Here is a 25,609-nt window from a genome sequence, read left to right on the forward strand (position 1 = left end):
AAGTAGCAATATCCACTGGAGCTCCCCCAAGCACGGGACAGAATGCAGTTCAGGACCTCTACCTGGATTTTCCCACACTGGGTTTGAAATCCAGGGCTGACTCCTGCTGCAGGGGTCTGCTCCAGCCTCCTTGAATGCACCCTGATGTCCCCCAGCCATGGCTGCTGGAGCCATCCCGTCGGACACATCTTCCAACCTGCCTGTCTGCACCCATTGCTACCCATGTTCCTGTTGCTTAACACCTGTGATAAACAGGACGTAATTCCTTGGCCAGGTGCCTGCCCAGGGCATGCAGGATCAAGTCTTCTCCAAAAGACTTCTCTTCACTTGCTTTATCAGGCAGTGAAGCTATCCCTGTAGCAAAAGCACTCTTGTTTCATAAATGTCATCCTGCCAGGAAAATTGGCACAGGTCTGCCTGCTCTTCGGCACAGATGTCTTTGCAATCCCCTTGTCTTGGCCCACGTTTCCCCCAACATTAAAAATCTCTTTGGGATGGTCTTGGCTCATTGCTAAACATATGGCAGGTTTCTTGTGTTTCTCCAGCCACTTCTCCCCAGGGGCAGGGCTCCCTGGCCCTGGCTCCAGCCAGCTCCACAGCTTTTTTCATCCTGTGCCAGTTTGCATTTTGCTCTGGCAGATAATCTCAGCCATTGCAACTCATACTCAATTTTTCATGAGCCCTTTCTCCAGCCTCTCTGATTTTCCAGCATCTTCTTCCAGCTGTCGATAAGCTGAGAGAAAATCAGCCCCTCCCCACTGCACCCCACCCGACAAGCTGCCTCTTTTTAAGATGCTGTCTAATGCTTCCAGATCACCCCAGTGGGAACTGAAGGCTCCGGGGCACTTTAACCGAGGAGAGTATTGGTCTTTGGCAGAAAAGGATGCTCTACCCTCCTCCCCATTCCCAGCCAGGCTCCTGTCCCATGCCTCTGGAGGGCACTTGGGCTGCAGCAGCAGGTCAGATCCAGGGCCAGTCCTGCCCCTACACCCAGCCTGGCGGGATCACACGGCTGACCAAAGTGACAGCAGAGTCAGGAATGTTAAACCTGGACACATCATTTGCAAGAGACTGAAGTGAGATCAGAAGCCAGCCCTGCAAAGGAGTGAGCGCCACCGTACTCCACCAGCAAAGCCAGGAGCGGGGCTCCCCGCGGCAGGGGAGCGGGACCCATCCCGGCCGAGCAGGACAGGGAGTGCAGATGAACGAACGGCTCAGCGCAGTTTCCGCCGCACCCCGCCTTCACCCTTCCTGTACCCCTGCAGGAAACAGCCCCAGCAGCCCTCGCCCGGGGCCCTTAGGACGGTGTCCATCAGCCCGGAGAGTGGCGGGACGAGCCCCGACGGCTGCCGGTGCCACCCGTCCGAGAGCCCCGCAGCGCGTACAACCATGCGTTGAGCCCTGCCAAGGAGAGTGGATGCCAAACCTGAATTACCAGCCCAGAGAGTGGCTGTGGATCCCGGGAGCTCCTGTGATTTGCGGCAGGTTTTTCAGGTCCCCGCCTGTCACACACACACGCAGATACTTAAGCAGTCACCCAAGGACCTGCGGGGTTCTTGTTTTACACACTTCTGGTCCCTGCCAGCTCCAGGTAAGCACATGTTTTGAGCTAGGGGTGCTGGAGTGGATTTGCTGTTGGGGATGGGGAGGTGGGTGATGAAGGGAGGAGCTGCCCTGTGAGTATTGGTGCTGCGAAGGTTGGAGCTGCACCCAGCCGGGCTGAGTGAGAAAGCTTCATTGCCGGGGCAGGGCAAGGGGCGCACAGGCAGGCAGAGACCCCAGGCGGGAGCTGCCACGGGGACCTACCTCTGCTGCAGCAGCTGCTGTGCTGTTTGCTTTGTTCCCATCCGATATTATCTTCTAAAAGGCTCAACGGGTGGTTTACCGGATGCATGACAGGTGGGTTTTCCTTATTTATGGCAGGATCCGGTTTATTTTTAAAGCCTGTGTCCCACCTTATCCTGTGCACCATGCTGGCTGATGTTATCCACAGCCACCCCACAGCAAGAGGCCAAGCAAAGCTCAGGACAAGACATGGCTCTGCAGCAGAGCAAGGCAGGGTTAGAGGGCTCGTTTGCATTGAGAACTGCTATTTTGATCCCTGCAGTGGCAGGAAATAGCTGCAGGCTAAAATCAGATGCAGATGCCTCCAGTTGCATCCCAGCCCTGACAGTGGGAGCACTGGGGAAGGGGGCAAGAAACCCAACAGGGGCTATGGGGGCCCCATCACCTTGGCAGGAGCTACTGCTCAGAGAGATTTCCAGGGGCTCTGGGTGCAGTAAATTGGTAGAAAGTTACACAGCCAGCCAGCTATTGTGACTACTGTTCAAAAAAGCAAAGCTGAGCAAACAGAGATCATGTCTTTTCTGGAAAAGCAGCAGATTTCTGCCAGGATAATAAATGCTGACTGCACTAGCAGTGCTGAACAAGCATGCTGGGAGACAGAGGGATGTCCTCTCCCATTTCAGGCCAGAGCTAGGAGTCCTGCTAGTAACTTGGGGTGTTTCTGAGGAGCTGGATACAACCACAGGACACGGGTAGTATAATATCTATCTATCTACCTACCTAGTAAGACTTTCTCTTGCTGCAACTTGTGTCCATTGGCCATTACCTTTTGTCTGCTCACTCCAAAATTGCTCTGGAGGTCCACTTCAATGCCCTATCAGCCACACTAAGTGCACCAGGTGCTGTCATGTACACAGCAAGGCTGGCTGGAGCCGCCCACAGCACAGGCAACCGCTGAACCCCTTGCAAGCTTCTGCTCTTACACTGCTCCACCTAAAACCAAGATAGTCAGAGCCAAGTGTGAATTCCCCAGGGGTTTTTAGCTTGACTGAGGACAGAGCAGGTGTCACCAAAGCTGTGGTGGTTTCACTGTGACAGTGCATCTGGCATTGTCATTTCTGCCTGTATGAGTAAACCCCTGACACACAGCTCTCAGGGGACTGTTCACAGAGCTGAATGACAACTGCAGCCCCACAGCCTTTCTGAAAGCCAAATAGATGGTTAACATCCTTTGCACTGAAAAAAACCATTTTTTTCCAATGCCTTCAAAACTTTAGGGAGAAAGAAGCAGTGAGCAGCGGTGATTTTCAGCAGCTAAGCCAAACAGCTGAGTCTCCATCTTTCTGCTGGGCTTAAAGAAGTATAAGCAAGACATTTGTACCTTTTCTGTACAGGGAAGAGGTCCCAGGCAGCCTGAAGGCCAGGCTGCAGGCCTGGGCTTAAATGAGCCTCCATTTAAATAGAAGGCAGGTGAGAAGTGGTCCAGGTAGGGCCAATCAGGGCATTTAGGCATTCCTGGTACCTTCAAGTTGTGTTGTATACATCAATTTTTAGCACCCAAGAGGTGCTAAATGCTGGATGCTGCGTGTTGCACAGGGGCCACATGGCTCTTGAAAGCCTCCAGGACTTAGTGGAGTGATGTAGGGAGACCTGTAGAGCCCTCCAGGAGCCCCAGGGTTTTGGCCTTTTCCTGAAAGCCACCTCACAGCCTTGAGAGGTAGGAACAGTTGTCCTTCCAGAGCAGGGTTAGAGGGGAGACAAGGAAAAGCCATTGGGCATCACATTATGCATGCTGGAGCACCCTGGGCTGCCAGCAGGTAGAAGACACTGTGTCCTACGGGGAAATGCCTCAGGAACTTGGAGATAAACAGAAACAGCTGTGCAGCTGAAACATGAAAGTTGAGGCACATGCTCCCTATGCAAATCAATGCACTCACATTAATGTATATTAATGCAGCAGGCGGCAAACAATGATTTATGAATCGCCAAGACATGTTGCTGCTGGTGGCACAAGCTCTGGATTTATGATCCAGAGGTGATGAGGAGCCCTGTGGTGGCTGCGCTTTCTAGGAGAAGGGCAGGTAGCTCAGTAGAGTGCTGATCAAGGAGGAGAGGCAGGACTTGTGGCTTAAGCTTGGCCTCATCTGCACTTTGACTTCATGGAGAGCCTGGCAGCCACGGTGCTGGAGAGCAGCACCTGAAGTCCAGGGGACCTCCTTCTCCCCCTGCATCTTTTCCAGAGGTCTCCAAATGCCCAAAGTAGGTGAGCAGCATTCAGCAGACCCCCACTACCTCACATGCATGAGGAATTGATTTTTGGCTGCTCCCTTCCTATATGGATGCCTCTGAACTGAGCTGACCCTAAGAAAGCCCAGGCAGCTGCAACTCTCTGTAGATAAGGCCAGCTTGGCTTGCAGTACCTGGGGTTAAAGCCGGGCTTTCACCAGTCCATCCAGGGCTAGTGGATGATACTGTCTACCAGCACTCCATCACACTCAGAGGTGCTGCAACCTTTCGCAACCACTATGTTACAATCAGTATTTATCGAGTGACTCAAGCAGAGTGGGCTGTTTCACAACCAGCCCTGGTCTATTTATATGCCCCTACTCAAATGCCAAAGGATTCTTTTGTTAGTCAAAGCAGCTTCTGCAGACTAGGTTCAGGAGGGCCTTTGCTTTATGAGGTAAAGCTCAAAGAAGAGGATCTCTCCAGACTCTCATGAACAGCAGAGCTGGCTCTTTGAAAGCTGCAAAACAGTTTTAAAGCTGAGCTCCATCCTAGAAGTTCTGTCAGCAAGTGAAAGCCCTGGGGCATTCAGTATCCCGGGGTACCCAGGTGAGTTATCAGTCAGCCAAGAAAGTGTTTGGGTTTAAAACTATTCAGTACAGGTGCAGCATGATGGAGGTGCCTGGGTTACATCCCAGAGCCAAAGGAAAGGAGAAGCTGGACTGCAGTGTGGAGGCAGGGCAAGTCTGCAGTGGATGGCCCAGAGGAGTCTCAAGGTGGGCCAAGGGCTCCTGGCAGCACTGGAGAGCCAGCAATACCAACCAGCCCACCTGACAGAGATGGGCCAGGCAACTTGGACAGCAGGAGAGCAGATCAAGAAAGGCCACATTTTTGCATCCAGCTCCTCCCCCACCAACACCCCACAGCCTGGTTTCGAAAACACCAAAATGATTCAGCATCAAGGGACTTCTGCATGCTTTGTGGGGACAACGCCTTGTGTCTTAGTTAACTGAATTGGCAAGCTCGACCCTCTGCCACACAGGAGCAAACCTGAAGCCCAGCAGAAGAGACGTGTGGGACTTACTTGTTTTGCTTGTGCTTTTGGGCTAAGCCTTCCAGAGATTTATGCAAAGCACAAGTGGGACAAATGTTACTCTGGAGGGCAATATGGGCTTCTTGTTTCTGCCATTGCTGGGAACACCTAACACTGACCACAGCGAAAGGCAGTGAGTGCCTGGGCAACAGATATGCATGGGGTGCAGTCCTCTGAGGACTGATCATTCACTTATACACCAAAAACCAAACAAATAGTTCTGTGATGCTCAGCAGTAGTAGGACTAACTGTTTATGCCCATGCATGATAACATTAAATATTAGTAAAAACAAAGCAGCTCACCCACTCATCACCAGCTTTCTGTGATGTCTGGTCACGCTGCTAAGAGAACCAGGACATGATCAGGAGGGGAAATAGGGGGATTGCTGCGTCAGAGACCATGCTCCCAAAAGATTCTGCATTCTCTGGTTTGTGATTCCCTTGCACAAACTTTCCTGATCACTGGAAAGTAAGGAAAAAAACAAACCAACCCCTTAGGCTGGATACCAGATATTGTCCCTTCACCCAGAGCATAAATAATGTTTTTTAACTAATGTCTTTAAATTACCCCCCTGAACATTCCCATTGCTGTGACATCACTCCTAAGTGACGCCCAGGCCTAAATACGGCTGTAAACAGGAATCGTCCCCATGGGAGTCACGCTGGCTATAAATACAGCACCAGGAGAGCGCTGAGCAGCCTGCAGTTTCCTGCCAGCTAAGAATGGTGAGACAGCTCAGCTGGGCACTGTTGGCGTGCGGTTGCTGTAGTAAGGAAACTAAGGCAGGAGTTGCTGGGAGGCTGAGGGGTTGGCACTCCCAGCTGAGCTCTGTGGCATGTCTTTGGGAAGGGAGTTGTGGCATGTCTTTGGGAAGGGAGTTGTGCCCTGCCACAGCCAGAGGCCACTGCGGAGGGGGGAGCTGGTGGGGACAGGGATGGCAAATCTGGGGCTCAGCAAGTGTGGCCCCACTGACCACTTCCAGCTTGAGCAATGACACTGGCCCCTCTCTGCAGTGCCTGGCGCCATAGCCCTGCCCCAGGAGAAGATGGCCACAGAAAAGCCAGTGACTCCCACTGAGGAGCAGCTGGAGATCCTGGAGTACAACTTCTGCAAGGTGAACAAGCATCCTGACCCCACTACACTGTGCCTCATCGCAGCTGAGACTGGACTCTCTGAGGAGCAGACCCTGGTGAGTGTATGCCCCCCCTCCCCTGGCTCCAGCCTGCACACTCTGCATGCCTCTATGCCCCATACACTCTCCCTGCATCTCCTGCCTGTCCTGTCCTGGTCTCTCCATTATACATCTGTATCTGTCTGTCCCCTCACAGGCTTTCTACAGCAGCCCCTGCACCTCTCATGCTCCCCCCAACGTGCTCTGCACTCCTCTGTGTCCCATCCCCGCATTGCTCACTGCACCCCATGCTGCACCCACAATCTCCTCTGCACCTCTGTAACCCCCAGCACACCCCTAGCCCCACACTGCACCCACAAAGCTCTACTGCAACACAGCACATCCCTGTAACCCACATGCTCCCTGCACCCCGTATGTTCCTGCCCCGAATATACAATCCATGCATGCTGTTCTTCCAACCCATTTCTGATAGTCTTGGGTACCCAAACCACTGCTGACTTCATGGTCTGAAGAAACTACAGTCATTTAAAAACAGATACCGGATAGATACAACACCTGCAGGATGTGCTGTGGGACACGCTCAGGCTGGGCATACTCCCTCTCACTGCAATTAGATACCCCAGATTCTCCAAGCCCAGATGTCAGGCAAGTCTGTGAGCCTCTCCAGGAGACACAGAGGCCTCCAAATAACCCTTCACAGGGACAGGTTGCCACTGTCTGGGAATTCCACCAAGCCCTGTGCTCCATCTGCCTACCTGCAGGCTACCACAGGCTTCTGAAGCAAACGGCTCCTTCCCAATTCCTTCAGATTGCGGTGCAGCTCATTTTGATGCAAGTGTTTTAGGTGTATACTAGACTCATAGCAGCATTGATGGGTGTAGAAAAGAAATCCAACACATTGGAAAGTTAGCAGCAGTTTGCAGAGAGCTGCCAAGCCTGGCTTTCCCTCAGCAAAGCCAAAATGATATAAGAGCAAGCAAGCAGTGTTAGCATTTAGCCTGTCCCAGGGAAGGATGCTGGTACAGCATCCATTGCATTGATAGTCCTTGGCTGGAGCGGAAAAGGGGACCCCTCCTCTACTGTGCTTTGGTGACAGGCAGGTATCACTGCTTATTTGAGGCAGCAAGGAGGCAGTACCCCTAAAATACCTTTTTCTCCTTAGAAATGGCACTGTTCCATTTTTTTTTTCCTAAAGCAAGTTGTAAAAACAGGTCATATATGTTTTAAGATATGCCCACATATCTTAAAATCTTCCCTGATAGCCCTCTTTTTCCACAAGTTGAGGGTGCTCCTAGAGATCTGGAGATAAAGGTCACATTAGGAACAGGATCAAGGTTGGGATGGTGAGCTGCAAAGTGCCTGCACTGCGCATAACACAGAGAATCATTGCTCCTGACATCTGGAGTGCTTTATCAGCTAGAAATAGCAGCCATTTTAATAAAAAATTCAGTAAAAATGAGATGCAAAGAGGTACTGAGTCAACCGGAGATGATGGTTTAGGACAGAAAGTGACATTTTTGGGAGGAAGCTAGGCTGTCGATCATCTGACTGGATGTGGTCCAAGGCAGTGTGAGTGCAAGAGACACTTGTACAGAGCACTGTGGTTGTATCATTATGGACCATAATAGCTTCAAAAATAGTCATGAACAAATATAGCAACAAGATGAGCTGCGACAAAAGGAATCACGGGCACATTGCCAAACAAAAGGCTGAGCTGTGCTTCCGGCATATGAGTTATATCTCTTTTCTTACTTTTCTTCTTAGGTAGTGTGGCTTTAACCAGATGCATTTTATCTAATATTTTAAATTGTGGCTGTGCTGAAATGGCATCAGCAGCTCTTGAATTTGGCTTACAGATGCTAAGTTACTAAAGAAGAACATAGACGTGTATATTGCTTGAAGACTAAGATAATTCTTAAACAATTTTTAAAATCTATTTGTTCTTAAATTTGTTGAGAGCCACTGTGCTGTCCCTCTGATCCTTTCTGAAGCAGTTCAGCTTTTGATTCCTGTCAGTTTTGAAAGTGTTTGTTTCACTGCTCCAATCATTTAAACAGACATCATCCAGCTCCTTAGCCAATCTCTTATTCTGTTTGCAAGAAAACCCTGGACTCACAGCAATAAAATAAGAAGTCAGCCATGCTGTCAAAGTCTGAAGTGAGCAAGAGAAATGAGTTTGAAAGATGTGCACATGTAGTTTAACAAGACTGTTTGGTCAGGAGCAACTGTCCATACTGCCTGGGAACAGTACAGTGCCTTGCTGCAAGAAGCAGTACCATGAGTTTCCCTTGCCTGGTCCCATGTGCTGACCACATCTGCACCTTTAGAAAAGTTATTTGGAGGGTTCGCTCAGCCCAGTGCACTCAACCCCTGCTCTGTTCTTTCTCTCCAGAAATGGTTCAAGCAGCGCCTGGCAGAGTGGAGGAAGTCTGAAGGGCTGCCCTCAGAAAGCGGGTCTGTCAGGGACTAGAGGATGCTGCTCTGATCTCCATGCCTCCTATAAATGATGGTGAAGCTCTTCAGAGTGGGTTTTGCTGGGGTTCTTCTGTTGCAATAGGTTTTGCAATACAAAGTAATACTCTGCTATTTAACATAAGTTTTATTTAACATGTACATAACCAAAAAAAGAACATTATATATATATATATATGTATGTGTGTGTGTATACAGCTTTTGATGGCTGGTAACCTGTCTAGTGATTCCAACCCATTAACACCAGCTGCACAGGACAAGGCAATCTCATGCTCTTGTCCCAGGCTTGCAGGAAAGCTGCCATGAAACATGTTCAAATATAGAAGGAGGAAATCAAGATTCATTTTCCTTACAATCCCCATAGGCAAAATATGTGTACTAGCTTTAAGGTAGAGATAATCCAGAGAGCAGGGCACCTGGGAAACCAGATGTGTTGTTCAGGTGACCTTGTTTAGCTCAAGATGCCAGAGTCAGCTCTGGATCTTGGCAAACCAAGTGCCTACACCATAATCAGATCAAGCCAAGCCCTCCTTGAATGCCTTTTTTACCTTTCTGTTAAAGGTCAACAAAGAGAAGGAACTAGTAGGTTGAGGTTTTTTTCCCCCCAATGCAATAATAAAAAAACCCAATGTTTTTTTGATGGGAGGAGCTGTGTTATGTCCCCGCTTGTGTTCCCTGCCCTAATGGCAGGAGGCAGACTCCTTCCTCTGGGAGGGCAGCATTTCTCCAAGATGGCCTCAGTGGCCACTGTGGGTTTTCCCTCTTGCCACAGGGACAGCCCACAGACATGGGCAACCTCATCTTCTAGGATGCCCATGGGTCCCTGCACAGCAGCCCATACAGCCCCATGCACACCAGCCCTGAGGTGGCAGGGGCTGGTGCTGCTGGGGTTCTCCCACAGGGTGAGGGGTGTAGGGGGCAGACTCCAGCCTCCTCTTGGCCATTCTCAAGCCTGAGGAATGCAGTTGTGCTGGGGCTCTTGCACGAAACCCAAACTCATCCATCCTTGTACAGGACAACGCATGGTCTAAAAATAACCAGCACCATTTCCCAGTGACCTTACCTTGTTCAAGAGGGTTCAAAAGTCCTCTGCTTAGTGGATTACTGAATTGATTAATAGATCCTCTGATTAATCCCCTTCTGGTTCGTGGTCACCTGCCTCTACTTCTTTGGAAGGAGAATCAGCTTAACACAGGAAAGATTAAAATACATTGACTCTGAAACTGCCACATGCTTTCATTTGTGGCTTCTGTCCCTTACTGGTGAGCATCTCTCTTGCCTCAGTATCTCCAGCCCATTGCCAGTGGTTGGGCTGCCAGGGCAAAGCACACCAAACTTGTAGGAAACAGATAAAAGCATTCTCCCTGTGCCATGTCCCGCAAAGGCTATGTTGTTCCCCTGCAATCCAGCTGCCAAACTGACTTGCTCTCAGACCCGACTGGAGCTCAGAATTTGTCCTGCAGAGTCTGGCATCAATATCTGTTTTCTTCTTAGCCTTTGCAATGTGCTTTCTCTCTTACACTGAGGGGAACTCTGCTTTTTTGAGTTAGGCTCCAAAAATCCCAATGCAGAGCTCCCTTATTTTGCCCAGGGTGACACAACTGAGTATCTGAACTGCACAGATTTTACCCAGATGCATAATGTGTATCAAAGATGCATGCAACGGAAAAGGCTGGATCTGCCTGTTCTCCAGGCATTTGAGAAAACAGGCCCCAAATCCAAGCCAACTCAACATACATTGCAGCCTTTTGTGTCTCTACTTCTGTCACAAGCACAAAACTTTGAGTGTCAGCAAGAAGTTCTTTAAACTTTAGCAAAAATTTTTAAACCCAAGTTCAGGAGTTGTGTTGCATCACCCTACTGCATGCTGTTGCGTTTGGTTTGCCACACTTTCTTGTGTGAAAGAACAGGTCTTGTGCTGCCTTCCCCCAGCAGTTGTTTCATTACTTCTTTAACTATTACAGCAAAACAATAAGGAGAGAAACTGCAGATATAACCCATCCTAGGGAGAGAGGCTTCCCACATTAGGTCAAATTCTGTTCATTTCCCCTGGTGACTATTCTTAAGGAGTGACCATTTTATTTGAATTCCTGCTGAGTGCTGCCTCTGTGCTGTGTTCAAGTAGATTTTCTACCCACAGCACATCCTAGAGAGAGTGATGTTCCAAGGGGTGATGGGGGCAGCTGGCAGGTGCATTTCTGATGGAGCTTAGCGCTGAACTGGGCGAGCTAGTTCTCGGATCCGATCAGAACAAGTTGCCTTCATAGCAGTCTCCTTCACTCTGAATGCATCTAGGTTGAATTGAGCCAAGCCCATAGGAGGCCTGGGGGAGAGAGAGTAGGGATGGTTAGTCCCGACTAGAGCAGGGCCAGCTGCCAGCTGCCTGCCAGCTGACACACCTTCACCTGTGCCCTGCCCCTCCCTGTCAAGGGAGGACAAAAGGAGTCATGCCTCCATTGCTGTCACCAGGAAAGGGACTGTCTGGCAGTCACTACAGCCAGGCATTCCCCCACCCTCTGCGAAACATCCTATCCAGCACTTCCTGCAGGCTGGGCTGAGGTCAGCTGCATCATGCTGGGCAACATGAATGTGCTACATTGTGCCCTGTGCCAGTTGGGTGATTTTTATGATAGGAATTAATAAGAAGTCCCAACCAGTAATTCCTGCTGGAATTAGAAAGTTCCTATTTCTTCTCTTTTGACTCTCCTTCCACCTCAAAATTGCACAACCCATGTAGCATTATCAAATCCAGACATAGAAAATCCATCCATTTTGGAAGTGGAAGATCAGTGGCTTAATCTCACTGGCCAAACACAAATCAACAAGGTGCTATGGCCTGCAGAAAATGGGCTGGCAGCTGATAATTTCCCCATGACAGGGAAGCAGCACCTACCTTTTGCCAGGCTGGGCCAGTTCCACAATCCTTGGTGTAGCCACTGCACGCTTGGCAGCTTCTGACACTGGCCACTGAGGATCTCGCGGGGCCGCGTACTTAGAATGCAGTTTCTTTGGCCTAGCCAGCTCAATGGTCCGAGGGCTCGCAACTGCCTGCTGAGCTGACTTGGAAACCTGTGGAAGAATTAGGAGAAAGGTCCTTAGAGGTGCTCCTGGCATTTGAGGGTGGTCAGCCTCCAGTAACTCAGTGTACCCAGGTTCACAGCCACTGACTACAAGCAGATGGGACACAATCCTGTCCTCAGACATGTTTGGCACCAGACAAACTGTAGAAGCAGAAATCACTGCTTGGCCATACCCACAACCTGCCCTCCAGCCTCCCCTTACCCACAGCCCTTTGTCCAACCCACCCCGCAGCGCTGGAGATCCTGGTTAGACAGCTGTCCCCCTCTCCCCATCCCCACAACTGCAGGCTAGGCTCAGCTCTGCCATTCTCTGGGGACATCTGTGGGAGTCAGCTCATGCTCTGAACGGAAGATGAGTCCTGCTTTCCAGCTAGGGAAGCAGCTACATCAGCCTTATAGAGAGCAGCACATTCAGGGCTGCCATGAAGAGAGTCACAAGGGACTGAGCACCCGTGCCCTCTCCTCTGCCAAGTGTCCCTTCCATACAGGGTCCCAGGTGATGCTGCCTTACCGGACGAATGACAGATTCAGGATAGCTGTGTTTATAGCAGCAGGTCACCTGCCTGACACAGGGCTCTGCCAGACGCTCTAACCGTGCGGATGCGCTGGCCAAGGTCGCAGGAGTTGGAACCTGTGTTGGCACCTGCATGGGTTCAGAATGGAGGAGGGATGTGGAGATACAGAGCTTGTCCACAGCAGCCCACAGGGACACGCTCCCTCTCCACAAGGATGAGCACCTCAGCACCCTTCCTCTGCAGACATGGTCACAAGAAGGAGCACTCTTACTTCCCCAACACCCACTGTTCTTTTTTCACCTGAACTATAAGGTAATTTCAGTGTTATGGGGATTTGTACGTCATAGCCATTATCACTTCTTTTTCCCACTGTTGTCTACTCATAGCCAGGAGAGGAATGCCACTAATGAGAGCATGTGTAGCCAAGTAAATTTCTCCCTGTAGCAAAGAAATTTCTTCCATATTTTTCATGTTCATCTTCCTGGCTGAATCAAATGATTTCCCTGCTAAGGAGAGACATACAGATTTCAGGGTAAAAGGGCTGGTACAGTTAACTGCATTCCTATGGAAAAAGTGATTGCTGCTCCAGCATGGGACTTCTTCCCTATTTTTCACAGGGTTCCCATTGCCAAATCCTGCTCCAGCGCAGCCTCTCATTTCCCAGTCCCAGAGACTGCATCCGTGCAGTCTAGCCTTTGCCACAGAAATGAGTGTAATCTGAGATTGCTCCAAGCCCTTTCACCCCTGCCAAACCAATGACCCACCTAAAAGGAACAAGTTCAGAAATAAGTCTCTAAATTAGGCTTCTAGTAAAACACTGTTAAAATACACATAGTGTTTGCAATCTCATGCCCCCTATATACATAGAGCTGCCTAACTACAGACATGACTGTACTCCCTAAGAGCTAAACAGACCATTCCCATCAGGTTTCTCCAGTTTCCCAGGCTGCTTTATCAGGGGATGCAGCCCAGATGCCTCCCTTGGCTCTCCTGCTATACTAGGCTGCTCCAGCCTGGCTGTTTTCTGTCTCTCAGCAGGGAGATTTGCAAAGACAGTACCTCACTCTGAGAAGGCAGTTTCTCTCAGTATCATAAATCCCAGCAGAACCAGACAGCTTCTCCCCTCCATAGCACACATTGGGCACATCCAGGGGCAGGATACAGGATGTAAAAACTAGGACAGTTTGCTGCATCACTGTTCCCTCCAAATCTCACTCAACCACCTCCTCACCTCTCTGGGCGGAATGAACTCTGGATGCAGCGACTTTGGCCGGGCAAGCTCGAGGATCCGTGGGGAGGCATTATAGGTCAGTGCAGATAGTGACACGGGCCACTCGGGGGATCTGGAAGCAGAGAGTCATGGCACCGCCACTCACAGATACTCCCCCACTCTGGTTTAACCAGGCTGCAGCTGGGATGTTTAAGCCTCATGTTTGCTGCAGTAGAAGACAGCTTTCTTTGTGGCCATTTCCAGTGTAGAACTCATCCCATGAGAGCTTCCAGAAGTTCTAATGCCAGCAGAGACCCGCTCTGAATTTTGCCCTCTGTTATACCCATCCTCTGTTGCTGCATTTATTACTTTGAAGCTGTACTGATGCTACAAGGCCCAAGGGCCTAACTGTAGCACCCTGTAGGTTTTCTAGTCTCTCACCTTAGTTGCAGGGAAGCCGGGTGGAATTTTTTAGGTTCAGACAACTTCAGCAGCCGCTCAGAAGGGTAGGCAAACTTCACTAGCGGGGGACGCCCACCGATCACTGATCTGTAGCTGTACAAGAAGAAGGATTTTGAGGAACAGCACAGAAGAGTTAGCAGAAGGCAACGGACAGAGAACGTGATCCTGGCAGATGGTATCCTAAGATGGGTTAAACATCCATGCCTGCTGCATGGACAAAAGCTGGCCCTGGTGCACATGGAAAAGCCACAAACCAATAGGCATTTACACTTCAGATTTCTTCACTTTAAAGGTAAATGGTGTTTGTGTCTGAAGAGTTCTCTTTTAAGCACCCTCAGTGCATTGCTTTCAAAGGCTAGGCTTTTCCTTGATCATTTCAAGAAGCCACTCCACAACACCCAGCTGTTGGTCAGCTCTGCCAATTTAGAAACCTCTTTTTTACAATGGCCTGATAGCATCTTGTGCCCTTGTAGCTCCTTTCATCTCCCCAGGCTCAAAAGATGGTCTGTCCATCCAGCTTTCCATCAGCCATAACTGTTGGAAGATGCCTGTCATCACCAGGGAAGAAGTAAGCAGAGGTAAGTGGAAAGGCAGAAAGGACTGTCAGATGGACACCATTAGCAAGAGGCAAAAGCTCTCAAGAGGATGAGAACCCATGGTGACATTGGCAGCAGGGGAGAAAACTACAAACATGCATGTCTTGACATCCCTCCAGGCAGAGGAAAGCCAGGAGTGCAACAGTTTCCTCTCCACGCTCATTGCTATGACTTCTTACAGATTAGCAACCACCTTCCTGTCTCCAAAAGAGCTTCATCTCCTCTAAGAGAGTTAGAGATGACTTGCTTCAAGTAATGCAGCATCACCCAAGGCCACTGTTGTTTACACTTTTTATATAATTTTTCACTCCTATTCCAAAACATGGTCTAGTTCTTCAACATGCAGTGACAGCAGAGGTCTTACTCAAGGCAAGAGACCTGGATTCCTTCCAGCAGGAGGATGCTCTAAGAAGTCTCTGTGGCTGGCCTTTACTTTCAAGATTTAGGTCAGAATCCAAGAGGATGCAGGGGATCATTAATTGTATTCAGGTGCCTGGCTAGGCTGCATCAGCCCCAATACAGACAGGGAATACTCTAGGGAACAGTTCCCCTATGCTCACAGGTGCAACACACACATTTCCGTCATGGAATGCATGCATGCATGTGATGTCTGCTTCCAAGCCAAAGCAGAGCAGTTGGCTGGGTTTTTTTTGTTAGAGCAGAGGAATATGCTCCCATGTGCTTGAAGACTGAGATCAAAGCAAGCTCCTAAGGCCGCTGATGGGAACCTGCATCATCAGATGAGCAACCATGTGTTGCAGAAGTCCTTCCCACAGCCAGGCAGTGGGTATGAGGAAATAAAAGGGCACTAAAACTTAGCGCCCCCCAGTTCCTAACCCTTTTGGAAGTCAAGCACTCAGGGTGACTATGCTCCCATAGCACTTTCCTCCCTGCTATAGGCAGCCCCTGTTCCAAGCACAAAACAGCCTGGTGAATCTCAATGCCATGGGGCTCCCTGTGGGGCAGCGGTGGTAGCAGAGGAGATGGCATCTCCCCTTCCCCTAAGAGACAGCATGTCTTCCCTAAGAGACAGCATGTCTCCCCTGATTAGAGACCACACTCTGAGCTGCCTCCTTCCCCAGGTTGTGGTACCGCATCACTGACCTTCGCTGGTGCTCGCAGAAGTCTTTCTTGGACTGGCACAGTAATGTTATTCTTGAACATGGTTGATGATATGCCCATGATAGAGGGCAGATCGTCTCTTGGTTTCCCCACTCAAGCCTAGGAAGAACAGAAAGGGTGTGAAATTTTGGTAATATGCACAAGAGGGAAATGTGTTTGCTGGGATTATCCTTCCCTTCTTAGGATGGAACACACACACATTCCCTATGGTTCCCCACAGCTTCAAAGTGCCACTACCATCCCCTGAGCATTCACCTTCTGTTGCACTGAACTTCCTAACACTCTCCAGGTGGTTGTTGTCAACTCAAAAACAAAAGAACCTTCAAATTATGTCTGGTTTTAGTTACTGGAGGATGTGCAGAAAGAGTCATTTCATTACATCTCTGAAACCCCTGAGGGAGTTTCATGATTACATTTTTTTTGCCTCACTATTACCACCAAACTACACCACAGGTATGACAGTAAAAATAATGTTACAGTCAGGGTGTGCCATGGAAAGTGGGTGAGGTTTTACAGCACATTAGTGGTTACTCTCCTGTACCCAGGGCTAATTTGGAGTTGCTCATCCTCCAGTGAGAGTGGCCATGGTGGGAGGGGGTTTCAGAGTAGTCGGGACAGGGAACAGTAGGGCAATGGGTTTCTCAAGCCTTTTTTGAGACCCATCCAGACAATGGAGAAGAGTTATGAAGAGACTGTTGCCCTGGCTTGTCAAGCTATAGCTTGACCACATCCTGCAGACAGCAACTCTGTTACTAAAGCTGGACTGTGTCCTCCAGGATACAGCAGCCTGTGGTTCCAACGAGGTCCAGTCACCTTGCACCACAGCACCATCCTACCCTGCAACATCTCAGTTGGGCAGCTCAGATGGGGCAACAAAGGTAAGACCCTAGTCAAGCCCAGTTTTTTGACTGAACACAAGAAAGGGCAAACTGGAGGGAGCCCTTCAAGCACTGAATTTCTCAATCTGCTTTTCTGGAGACAGAGAGGAAAGCAGTAGCAAGACAATGGCCCAAGGGTTTGATCTGCCTGAGCCCCATTAGTCTCCCAGCCCCTGAGCAAGGGCTGTTTGAGCACCTACTTACCTGGGACTGCTTTCATAAGCTACTTGCTTGGGTTCTGCAAGTACACGTATCCTGTCAGAATTGCAGAAAAGGACAAAAATGCCATTAAACATACAGTTAAACTAATAAAGCATAAAAAAGCCACTGCTGTACTCAAAGCCATATAACGCACTCTGAAACCCCAGTGCTTTTGCCTCTGTTCCCTTGAGAGAGTGTGTTTAAGGATCTCTCTCTTCAAGTACTTTCCATCCATTCAATCTGGCAAACTCACCAGCCCATGAATTTTTGTGCTTTCTTTTGGATTGTAGAGACACAAATTTGCAATTCTGCCTTCACTGCAAGGTCCCTTTGGTACATGGCAGGTAGAGTGGGAAGGAACTTTTCTGGTTATATACATGAAACCTCTGCAGGTAGGAGAGGGATGATCTCCCAGCCTATGGGAGCCCAGATGAACAAAAACACCTGTTATCAACACTGTCGTGGTTTACTAAAAGGCATCATGGAGACAGCACTGTACCCACATGGCTTTAGGAGCATATTTTATTTCAGTCCATTTAGCACAGAGGTCTTAGATGCTTAGAGACACAGAAACATACATGGTCTCTGGCCTAGGAGCAGCTGTAAAAATGTTTCTATTGAATATACAACAGACCAAAACCTTTCAGAAAGATCAGATATCACTGCTATTCCTGCTGATCAAGAGTACCAGGCCTGAAATCCCAATGTCTGGGAAATGCTTGTGCTTTATGAGCATAGTACAGAGAGAACAACGAGATGACCCAGTGCCACAAGTGTGTTGCACAACTCTTGGATGTCACAGACCAAGCCTATACCCACCCACTGGGGCTGCAGGTGCCTGCTCCCAGCCAGCTGGTGAACAACCACACTGTGCAGGCAGCTGTGGAAGTGCCCCACCATGGAAAAAGCACAGAAGTTGAAATCCTGGCGCATTGCTTCCCTCCTCAGTATCACCCTTCAATAAGGCAGCACAGCCCTAGAGAAGAGCAAGGTCACCAACAGAGAGAGAGATTTGCTGGTAGAAAACAGTCTGTGCTTTGGGGACACACCTGTGGTTTCTCTGATGAGGCTAATACCTCTAGTGAGATGCCAAGTCCCACAAACGCTTGCCAAAGTGCTCAGCACCAGAGATCCTAACAACAGCAGGCTGCATCTTCACCACACGCTCCCTGTGAAATGCCTGCTGATTTATCTCCCCGTCACACCCAATTGCCAGCTACAACACTGGAAACACAGCTCCCACTGAGATCCCACACAGGGAACTGTGCCTGTAGGACTTTGGCCCCCTGCCACCAGTTCAAAATGGGACAGAGTCAGGAAGGCAGACATCATTTCAGGAGCCAAAAACCAGCTTCAGCTGTTTATTCCCAAGCGGCTGCCCAGCAGCTTTTCCTTGCTAAGTTGCAAGGGAGTAAAGGATTAACAGGCAGAGGTCTCCCCCAGCCTAGCTGCACCACAGAGCTAGCACTATCTCTGCAAGCAGGCTTGCTGCTTTTCCTCCACTGCTGGCACATAACCACCACATGGCCACAGCCAAATCTAGCACAGCGTGCGCACGGCCCTAATGCCCTGCACTGCTGGCTTGGACGCTGCTGTGCAAAGCTTGCATCATGACCCAGCCAATGAACGAGCCACACGTATGTTCAAATCAGGTCTCTCAACTTGACAATCATTAAGTATTAAATTTTTTTTTCCCAATTAATAAAAAAAAAAAAATATTACTTTTGACTCTTTTATCATGGCAAAATCTCTACACAGACAGGCATCCCCATACAGGATGCACCTGCAGCAGCTCTGCAATTTGAAGGAGTTAAGCCACCTCACTGACAATGAGACAGCCCTGGGGGAGCGCTTTGTTGTTTGGTCCTGCTCATGCTTCCCAGTAAGGAGAATGAGGACTTGCTGCAGCCAGACAAAGAAACACCTCCTCTCTGCTGCCTGAGCTCTCACACACTCATTGCTTATGGGGGATCGACTCCCTTTGAGATCAATTCCTTGTAAAGCAAACTGTCACAGCTTCCATTTTTAAGGAGCAGGATGGTCAGATGTTGTCATGAAAAGCTGAGGGAAGGGGAAAACCAGGCATCATTTCTTCTCAGTGTTTACCACTACGTCATCCAATATATCGACTCACTGCTTGGTGTAAATCCCCGGCTGAGCCCTCCCAAGAACCACGGGGCACAGTCTCAACACTCAGCCAGGAGGCTGAGGCTGGGAGGGTTTCTTACCTGGTGTGTGAGTATACAGATGAATAAGTAACTGCAAAGACAAAAATAGGTGAATTTAAAAGCTTGGTAACACCCGTGGTCTGGGCTGCCTGCTCTTTAGCATGAAATAATCATGTGGCAGATAAAGTTTGTGCATCTCCTCAGAATACAATTGCTCAGCAGGTATTTGTATTGTTTTTCCCTGGTCCCTTCCCGGTGTAGCTGCCTGGCAATGCACCCTGCACATGAAGTGCTCCTCACCAGTGGATGCCCCTTACTGAGGGATGCTGGCAGCCCAAGGCTGAAGGATAGAGCACCCCCAACACCACATCCACTCATCAGCATCCTCCCTCCTGGGCACCAGTGGCCATCAACCTGCAGACTCCCACCTGACTCAGTGTAGTTACCCCTTATTACTGACTTCAGTAGCTTCGAGGGCGGGGGAACTTTTCACAGCCTCGGGGGAATAGCAGCTGGGTTAAACTGGGACTTGGTGCCGATAGAAAACAACCGGCCGTATTTTAAGGTGGGAAGTGTGTGGGGGGGTGATATGGGATGACAGGAAAGCCAGAGACAGTGAAACAGTCGCACTGTGGGGAAACCAGGGGTGATTTCAGGCAGCCACGTGCCCCGAGGACAGCGCTGGCCAGGAATCGGGGCCGGCATCCACCACTCCCAGCTGCGGTGCCAGGGGCCTGCCGGCACCACAGCCCCTCCGTGCTCGGGAGCCCTCCCTCCCTCCGAGCCCCACCGCGGCCCCGCGCGGGGCCGGGGCTGGCGGAGCCGCTGCCGGAGCGGAGGGGCCGCCCCAGCCCGCCCCGCGGGCCTCGGCCCCCCACGCACCTCGGATGGGCCCGGCCGCCGCCATGGCCCGGCCCCTCCCCGCCCGCACCAACGGCTCCGCCCGCCCCGCCCGGCTCCCGGCGGGCCAGGGGCACACACAAGCCGGGTGGGAAGGGCGGCGGCGGTAGGGCCCCGGCCTGTACCGATGGGTTTAAGGTGACAAGGCCTGTTTTCCCGGCGGCTCACCCACAGAGGCCTCGAGAGTTCCCCGCAGCCCAACTCCTTGTTCGGGTAAATGAAGCCCAGACCACGGGTTAGGGTGGAATTTTCTGCTTTATGCATCTGTTACAAAGGACAAAACTACAAAAGCCTCGTACAATAGATGCGGTTGCAAAACGGGTCCTTACAGGACTGCTCACGGGTCCCTCCTTCGAGTATAATTAGGAGGACACTGGGAGAGTGACACTCCATCATCAGCTCATCACCGTCCCCGCCTGCTGTGCTAACAGAAACCACAAGAAACAACAGCGTTTTCACACGTAAGACTGCTTGTTCGAGGACATCCCGGACTAAGCTGAAATAAGCCGCTCAGCCTGAAGAAGGAGTCTCCCAGCTTTGGTGCCAGTTTAACTTAAATGCTTCCAGTCACTACCTCAAATTACACCATTTTGGTTTTTTGCCTGTAGGCAAAGAAACACTTTATGTATTACCGCTTTCATTTGTTCTTACCAACTGAACAAGCAGTAACCAATCCAATTTCCAGAGATTACCAATTTGCCACTCCCTTAACAGCCGGCTCCAACACAGCAAGAAGAATTGTCACTGTCAAAAATACTAGTCGCAGCACTTTCAATTTCCGACACTGACAAGAAGTGAGGTCTCATTTTTAACAGAACACCTGTTAAGCACCATTAACAGGATTCTATAAAATCTGTGAAGTAAACATATTTCAGTTTAAGCCTGAGACATCAAGCCAGGTTAAATTCACTGGATGCAACTTTGTTCCACTGACATCAGTGCTTGATTCCCACCTGGCATGAAGCTATCTAGCCCATCTAAGCTTTATATCCCCTGAACTCTGCTATCTGAGAGACTAATTTCCCCCCACAAACATGCTAAAAATAGACTACTTCTCAAATGTATTTTCAAACCACTATAAATTAGATTTCCTTACCAACTAGACATCACTTTCAGAGGAATTCCACACCCACAAGGAAAACATATCTGTACATTTCAGTTGCCACATGGCAAACTGGCCATACAGTAACACCTACTCTCCCTCAGCCACAAACACCACCTTGTAGGAAAAGAGCTGTCACTGTGTTTCCAAAACCAGCTGCGCTATCAGCTCCTTGGCATCCTTCATGCTGGAGGAGATCTCAGAGCCATCTTCTGCCACGTGGGTACCAATCAAGAACATCTTCCTCTCGTCCCCAATATCAGACAGTGCCAGAGCATCGTGGATATCAGTGATGCAATACGCGCCTTCAAGGTCCTGATACACAAAAATAAAACAAGCCTGTTAGTCACAAGAGGTGGCGGCACCATTCCAGTTTTGAGCCACTGCTTTTGTCCAGGGACGGGAAGGGTCTCAAAAGCTCTGTGGCACCATTCTTACATACCTTCTATGAGGTCAAGTTCTCATGCCCTAAAATGCTTTGGGGAAAAGAGTTTATCCTTAAACTAAGTTCTTCACAAAGAAATATGAGTACGGTTCTGTTTCTATTTCTATACTAATTCCAGTGTTTCTGATAACTCTGTAAGACCACCTGTAAAAGGCAAACAAAAGCCTGGCTGGCCCAAGACCCCAAGTGTACATTAGAGAGTTACAAGGCCAGGGCAAACGTTCAACAGTCATGCTCTGCCTACCTTCTTAATCACCACTGTTGCTGGTGCATTTGAGTTTGATGAAGCCCACGCCTGCACTTGCGTTCAAGAGTAACACAAATGACTAACATGCCTCAGTTACCAGAAATTTAGGAGGCAACAACGTAGAGCAAACTGAGCACACAGCCCTGATAAAAGAAAATCTCTGATTAAAAACCTTGGGCTGTTCTGTCATCTGACCATACTGGAGGCTCAATTCTATTCCAGGTACAGCACCAATCATCAACACTTTCACAAAGAGCTTAGGAGGAAGCACTGCCTTGTGAGGAAAACTGCTCCTTCTCTCAGATTTCAACAGCAGCCTTAGGAGCAACCAACTGGACAATCTGAAGGCAAACAATGGTGCTTCACTGTTTAGCTGCTGCTAGGTAGAGTGGCACTTCTAGGCAGATACTCAGAACAGAAACCTAACTCCAGATCTAACTGTGGTCTCCCTTGCAGCTCTAAAACCTGTGCAGCAGTTTCCACCCACAGCTCTGACTGCATCTTTGCCAGGCACAGGACCTGCATCTTGCAGATCCAAAACTCAACCTCAGATTATTTTGCTTTGCGGTCAACAGGTGTGTCAGAATGACTCTCAGCCATGTGGCCTCCTTAAAGGCACAAAGCCTCCTTTGAAAGGCTTTGTTGCTGTTTCCAGAGCTGCTGCCAGCCCATGCTCAGCTAGCAGGAGGGAACTCTTACCTGCTTGTTGGCCAGAATCACCACAGGCAGGGTGGAGTTGTTCTGGATCAGTTGATGAAGCAGCTGTTTCGCCACAGGCAGTCGGGCATGATCAGCCGAGTCCACAACATAGACTAGCAACAGCACTTTGGGCAAGTACATCTTCCAGTAGGAACGCAGAGATTCACTGCCCCCGACTGGAAGAGAAGACAGCAGCACAGTATTCACCAAATGATTCAAGCAACACTGCTCCCAGAGGTGCAGTTCAGTTGGGTTCACTTTCTTTATGGTTGCTTTCTGCCTTGTTGGTTCTTGCTCTCAAGCAATTAGGGAGAGTAGAAAGAGGTTCAGTGTCCATAACACCGTGTCAGAATGTCCCCATATGACCTATCTCCACATGCCTGTCTCATCCTAAGACAAAGCAGGTCTACAATTTCCAGAGAAGAAATTTCACTCTGAGGTGAGGAAAGCTCTCATATTTGAGAGGCTCTCTCTGTATATGAGGCTCTCTCATATTTGTATGACACTAAGAACTAGTTCAAAACTCCCATAGTTTTAATATGGTCAATAACCAGAGGTGCTTAGGAAGAGAAAAAAATCAAGTCCCAGCAGACTCTTCAGGCAACCCCTGAGTAATCTTTGCACAGGATACATTTCTACCTGAGCTCTTCTCTGCTGGGTACAGAGGAAAACTGTCCACCTTACAACAATTCTGTGGTGAATCCATAGGCAGCAAGTTGTTTGAGATTGTTGTTCCCATCTGGGGACAAAGAGTTCAGTACTTTGCTGAGTGTAATAGGAGAAAGAATAACTATTAAGTATTTCAGATGTGTTTTCAGGTCTCCAAATCTTCTCCAGCTATATTGCAGGACCACTTGCTCAAAGAGTACTGAGGTGCTCAAAAGGCATGGGTGAGTCTCTCAAAAGCAGCAAGTTCTCAAAGCAATATATCTGGGGTTTCATATAATTGTCTCCTGCCATAGACAGGAGCTCTTTTCAAAACTGACTTGCTAGTCCACCATCTTTTACTGCCCTCCCTGACTTTGTTCTCTTTCAAAGCAATTTCACTTAAAAGTCAAAAGGGTTCAGCAGTTTCAAGAATATGGAAAGGGAAGTAACATTTCCCACTAGGGCATGTCTGGCTCTTCTTCAGGCACCCTGCTGTACCTGTAGGCAGAACTGCAAGACTGCCACTGTGGAAAGGAGCCAAAAGGCTGTGACAGACACATAACACTTGGGACAGAAGCCTCTGATGCTGTACTGTGATACTGTACGGGCTCAGCACTGCTCCCTTTGTTAAGTACATTCATGCATACCATAACCCAGGGGTCAGCAACCTCACATTTTCTTTTCCCAAACCAGCAGTAACTCAGCAGAAGCAAGGAGCTCCTATCCCTTGCAGAGACAAAATACCACCCACTTATCTGTATGATGGTACAAAGAAAAAGACAGAACAGTTTTCTATCTGTCTAAGCCAGCAAAATAAAACCCCTGCTGTTTGCTGATCACCTTGTGCCATGTGATCACAGCATAGGCTGCTAACCCCAGGACTAGGCGATGGAACAGACTGGATAAGTAACCAGATTAGAGAGCCATGCATGGATTTACCTGGCTGAAACTGGCCTGAGACATTGCATTTCCCATGGGTCAGATCGTAGCCATCACATCTCAGTCACTACCAACCTGGACCAGAGAGGGAAGGACGACTCAGAAACAACAGGTTCTGCTCTGGGGTGTGCAGTGCTGGGCCCAGACCATCCCCAGGCAGGAAACACCCTCTTATCTACTAGGTGAGGAGCACAGACTACATGCATAACTGCAGAGATGATTTCCCCAAGCCACTGCAAAGACTCCTATGCTATCAAGACTCGGAATGAAACTGCCTTAACGGTCTCATCCTCAAAAACTTACCTGGGAATAGCATAACTCCTTTAGGCCTGCTGACAAAGGTACAGAGGCATCTATGCGCTATCTGCCAACTGAGACAGTTGAGCACTGGTACAGTACAGTGCAGAAACAGCAGGAAGCAATGGGCAGCTTCTTCCTCCAGAGAAAGCAGGCACTGATGAAGCTGGGATGTCAGCTTCTCTGTAGCAGGGACTGACCTGACTCCACGGCCTGCACCTTTCCCATTAGCTAGCTGCACCTGGAACAGCTCTGACATCCCAAAAGTATCACAGGAGATGCCCTCTGAAGGCATGGACAATACCCCAAAATCAGTGCAAAGGACAATACAGAAGTTTTAGCAAAATGCTACAGACCTTCAAAAGCTGTTAAAGACTAGAAAACACCACTTATGAGGCTTTTGAACAAAAAGCATACAAAGCTTTTCTCTTCCTCCTCTCTTCTTTCACTTATTACTTACTCCTCTGTGGCTCTTGCCCCTGGCCAGGCATGAGCACCAAGGAGAAGCTGTACAACAGCTATGGACCACAACACAGGCCTTACAGGGGAAATCTCTCCTTTGGGCTGGTTTCACCCAATCAGGCTTGTTACCCTTCTCTCTCTGAGAGCAGAACTGCCTAGTGGCCAGGGCTGAATGAAAACTGACCTAATGCCAGTGTGTCCTTCAAAGAGGCTGGATAGAAAAACAGAATTCCCAAGGTGAAAATAATCATAACTTCATGTTATTGGAGCAGGCATGCAGGAACATGGAGCTTTTAAAATATTTGCCTGACCCCTGGCACAAAATAGGAACTTATTTTATGTTCTGCACTAAAAGAGGTTCACTCACTCTCCAGAAACTCCATCTGGGACTCCTCGGTGTTGATGCAGATGGCATTGAAACCCTCGGTGGGAGCCACGCTGCGCTTGACGTGGTTAGTTGCCAGGGAGTGGAGAACGCTAGTCTTCCCAGCCCCATCCAGGCCCAGCACCAGGATCTGCTTATTGTATCCTTTTCCCTGCAAAGCGAGTGGCAGCACCGTTAGCCGGGCAGCTGGGGCAAATGCAAAGCTAAGCAGGGCTGGGGGAAAGAAGGAGGCTGAACAAGGGGCCTGGAGGGCACAAGCAAATGCCACTTGGCGGTGAGGAGGTGGAAGATGCCCGCCGGGCTCCTGCGGCACAAGGGCACGGCCGCGGCGATGGGGGAGCCCTGGGACACCCAACGGCCCTGGACGCTGCCGGGGAGGAAAGCGGGGAAAGCGGCCCCGGCGCGGCAGCCCCGGCGCGGCCCAGGGCGCCGCCGCGCTCCAGAGAGCGGCGGGGCCGGAGGGCCCGGGGGGGCCGAAGGCCCGGCGGCCCCGAGGCGGTGCGGCCCCGCCAGAGGCGCCTGGCGGCTCCGTCGGCGCTCCCCG

General features: G+C 49.7%; 3 protein-coding genes across 7 annotated transcripts in view; 1 reads left to right on the forward strand and 2 right to left on the reverse strand.

Annotated features, from left to right (window-relative positions):
* Positions 1 to 1,343: 1,343 nt before the first annotated feature.
* HOPX (HOP homeobox) lies at positions 1,344 to 8,882 on the forward strand. 4 transcript variants are annotated; one of them, XM_027635435.1, is made up of 3 exons: positions 1,344 to 1,591; positions 6,119 to 6,294; positions 8,630 to 8,882. In XM_027635435.1, the coding sequence occupies exons 2-3, from the start codon at positions 6,151 to 6,153 to the stop codon at positions 8,705 to 8,707; spliced, it is 222 nt and encodes a 73-aa protein (XP_027491236.1). In that variant the 5' UTR covers positions 1,344 to 1,591; positions 6,119 to 6,150; the 3' UTR covers positions 8,708 to 8,882. The 4 variants fall into 4 exon arrangements, with proteins under 4 accessions (XP_027491236.1, XP_027491235.1, XP_027491234.1 ...); XM_027635434.1 differs by lacking the exon at positions 1,344 to 1,591 and adding an exon at positions 4,490 to 4,620; XM_027635433.1 differs by lacking the exon at positions 1,344 to 1,591 and adding an exon at positions 5,725 to 5,830.
* A 1,880-nt stretch (positions 8,883 to 10,762) lies between these two features.
* Positions 10,763 to 19,881, reverse strand: THEGL (theg spermatid protein like). The gene is made up of 9 exons (XM_027635428.1): positions 19,824 to 19,881; positions 19,002 to 19,032; positions 16,777 to 16,827; positions 15,677 to 15,793; positions 13,956 to 14,069; positions 13,536 to 13,647; positions 12,301 to 12,432; positions 11,603 to 11,778; positions 10,763 to 11,032 (listed from the first exon to the last, which is right to left on the reverse strand). The coding sequence occupies exons 1-9, from the start codon at positions 19,846 to 19,848 to the stop codon at positions 10,918 to 10,920; spliced, it is 873 nt and encodes a 290-aa protein (XP_027491229.1). The 5' UTR covers positions 19,849 to 19,881; the 3' UTR covers positions 10,763 to 10,917.
* A 196-nt stretch (positions 19,882 to 20,077) lies between these two features.
* ARL9 (ADP ribosylation factor like GTPase 9) overlaps positions 20,078 to 25,609 on the reverse strand; it is a 6,300-nt gene continuing 768 nt past the window's right edge. Inside the window, exons 2-4 of one of the 2 annotated variants that reach the window (XM_027635430.1) lie at positions 25,048 to 25,216; positions 22,335 to 22,510; positions 20,078 to 21,258 (exon numbers count right to left, since the gene is read on the reverse strand). In XM_027635430.1, coding sequence (XP_027491231.1) covers positions 21,079 to 21,258; positions 22,335 to 22,510; positions 25,048 to 25,063 — 372 coding nt within the window. In that variant the 5' untranslated portion in view covers positions 25,064 to 25,216 and the 3' untranslated portion in view covers positions 20,078 to 21,078. Of the gene's footprint in view, positions 21,259 to 22,334; positions 22,511 to 25,047; positions 25,388 to 25,609 lie in introns of those variants that run through there. The other variant, XM_027635431.1, reaches the window with a different exon arrangement.

This window comes from Corapipo altera, unplaced genomic scaffold (assembly GCF_003945725.1).
Source record: "Corapipo altera isolate COAL_440 unplaced genomic scaffold, ASM394572v1 22b, whole genome shotgun sequence".
Classification (NCBI taxonomy): Eukaryota; Metazoa; Chordata; class Aves; order Passeriformes; family Pipridae; genus Corapipo; species Corapipo altera.

Excerpts from the sequence above, each read along its gene's own strand:
- HOPX (XM_027635432.1), top strand. The coding sequence starts at position 5,828 with ATGGTGAGACAGCTCAGCTGGGCACTGTTGGCGTGCGGTTGCTGTA. Across the intron at positions 5,874-6,118 it reads GTTGGCGTGCGGTTGCTGTA|TGCCTGGCGCCATAGCCCTG; the intron begins GTAAGGAAACTA and ends CCCTCTCTGCAG. Across the intron at positions 6,295-8,629 it reads TCTCTGAGGAGCAGACCCTG|AAATGGTTCAAGCAGCGCCT; the intron begins GTGAGTGTATGC and ends CTTTCTCTCCAG.
- THEGL (XM_027635428.1), bottom strand. The coding sequence starts at position 19,848 with ATGGCGGCGGCCGGGCCCATCCGAG. Across the intron at positions 15,794-16,776 it reads GCTTATGAAAGCAGTCCCAG|GCTTGAGTGGGGAAACCAAG; the intron begins GTAAGTAGGTGC and ends TGTTCTTCCTAG. Across the intron at positions 11,779-12,300 it reads CTGAATCTGTCATTCGTCCG|GTTTCCAAGTCAGCTCAGCA; the intron begins GTAAGGCAGCAT and ends ATTCTTCCACAG.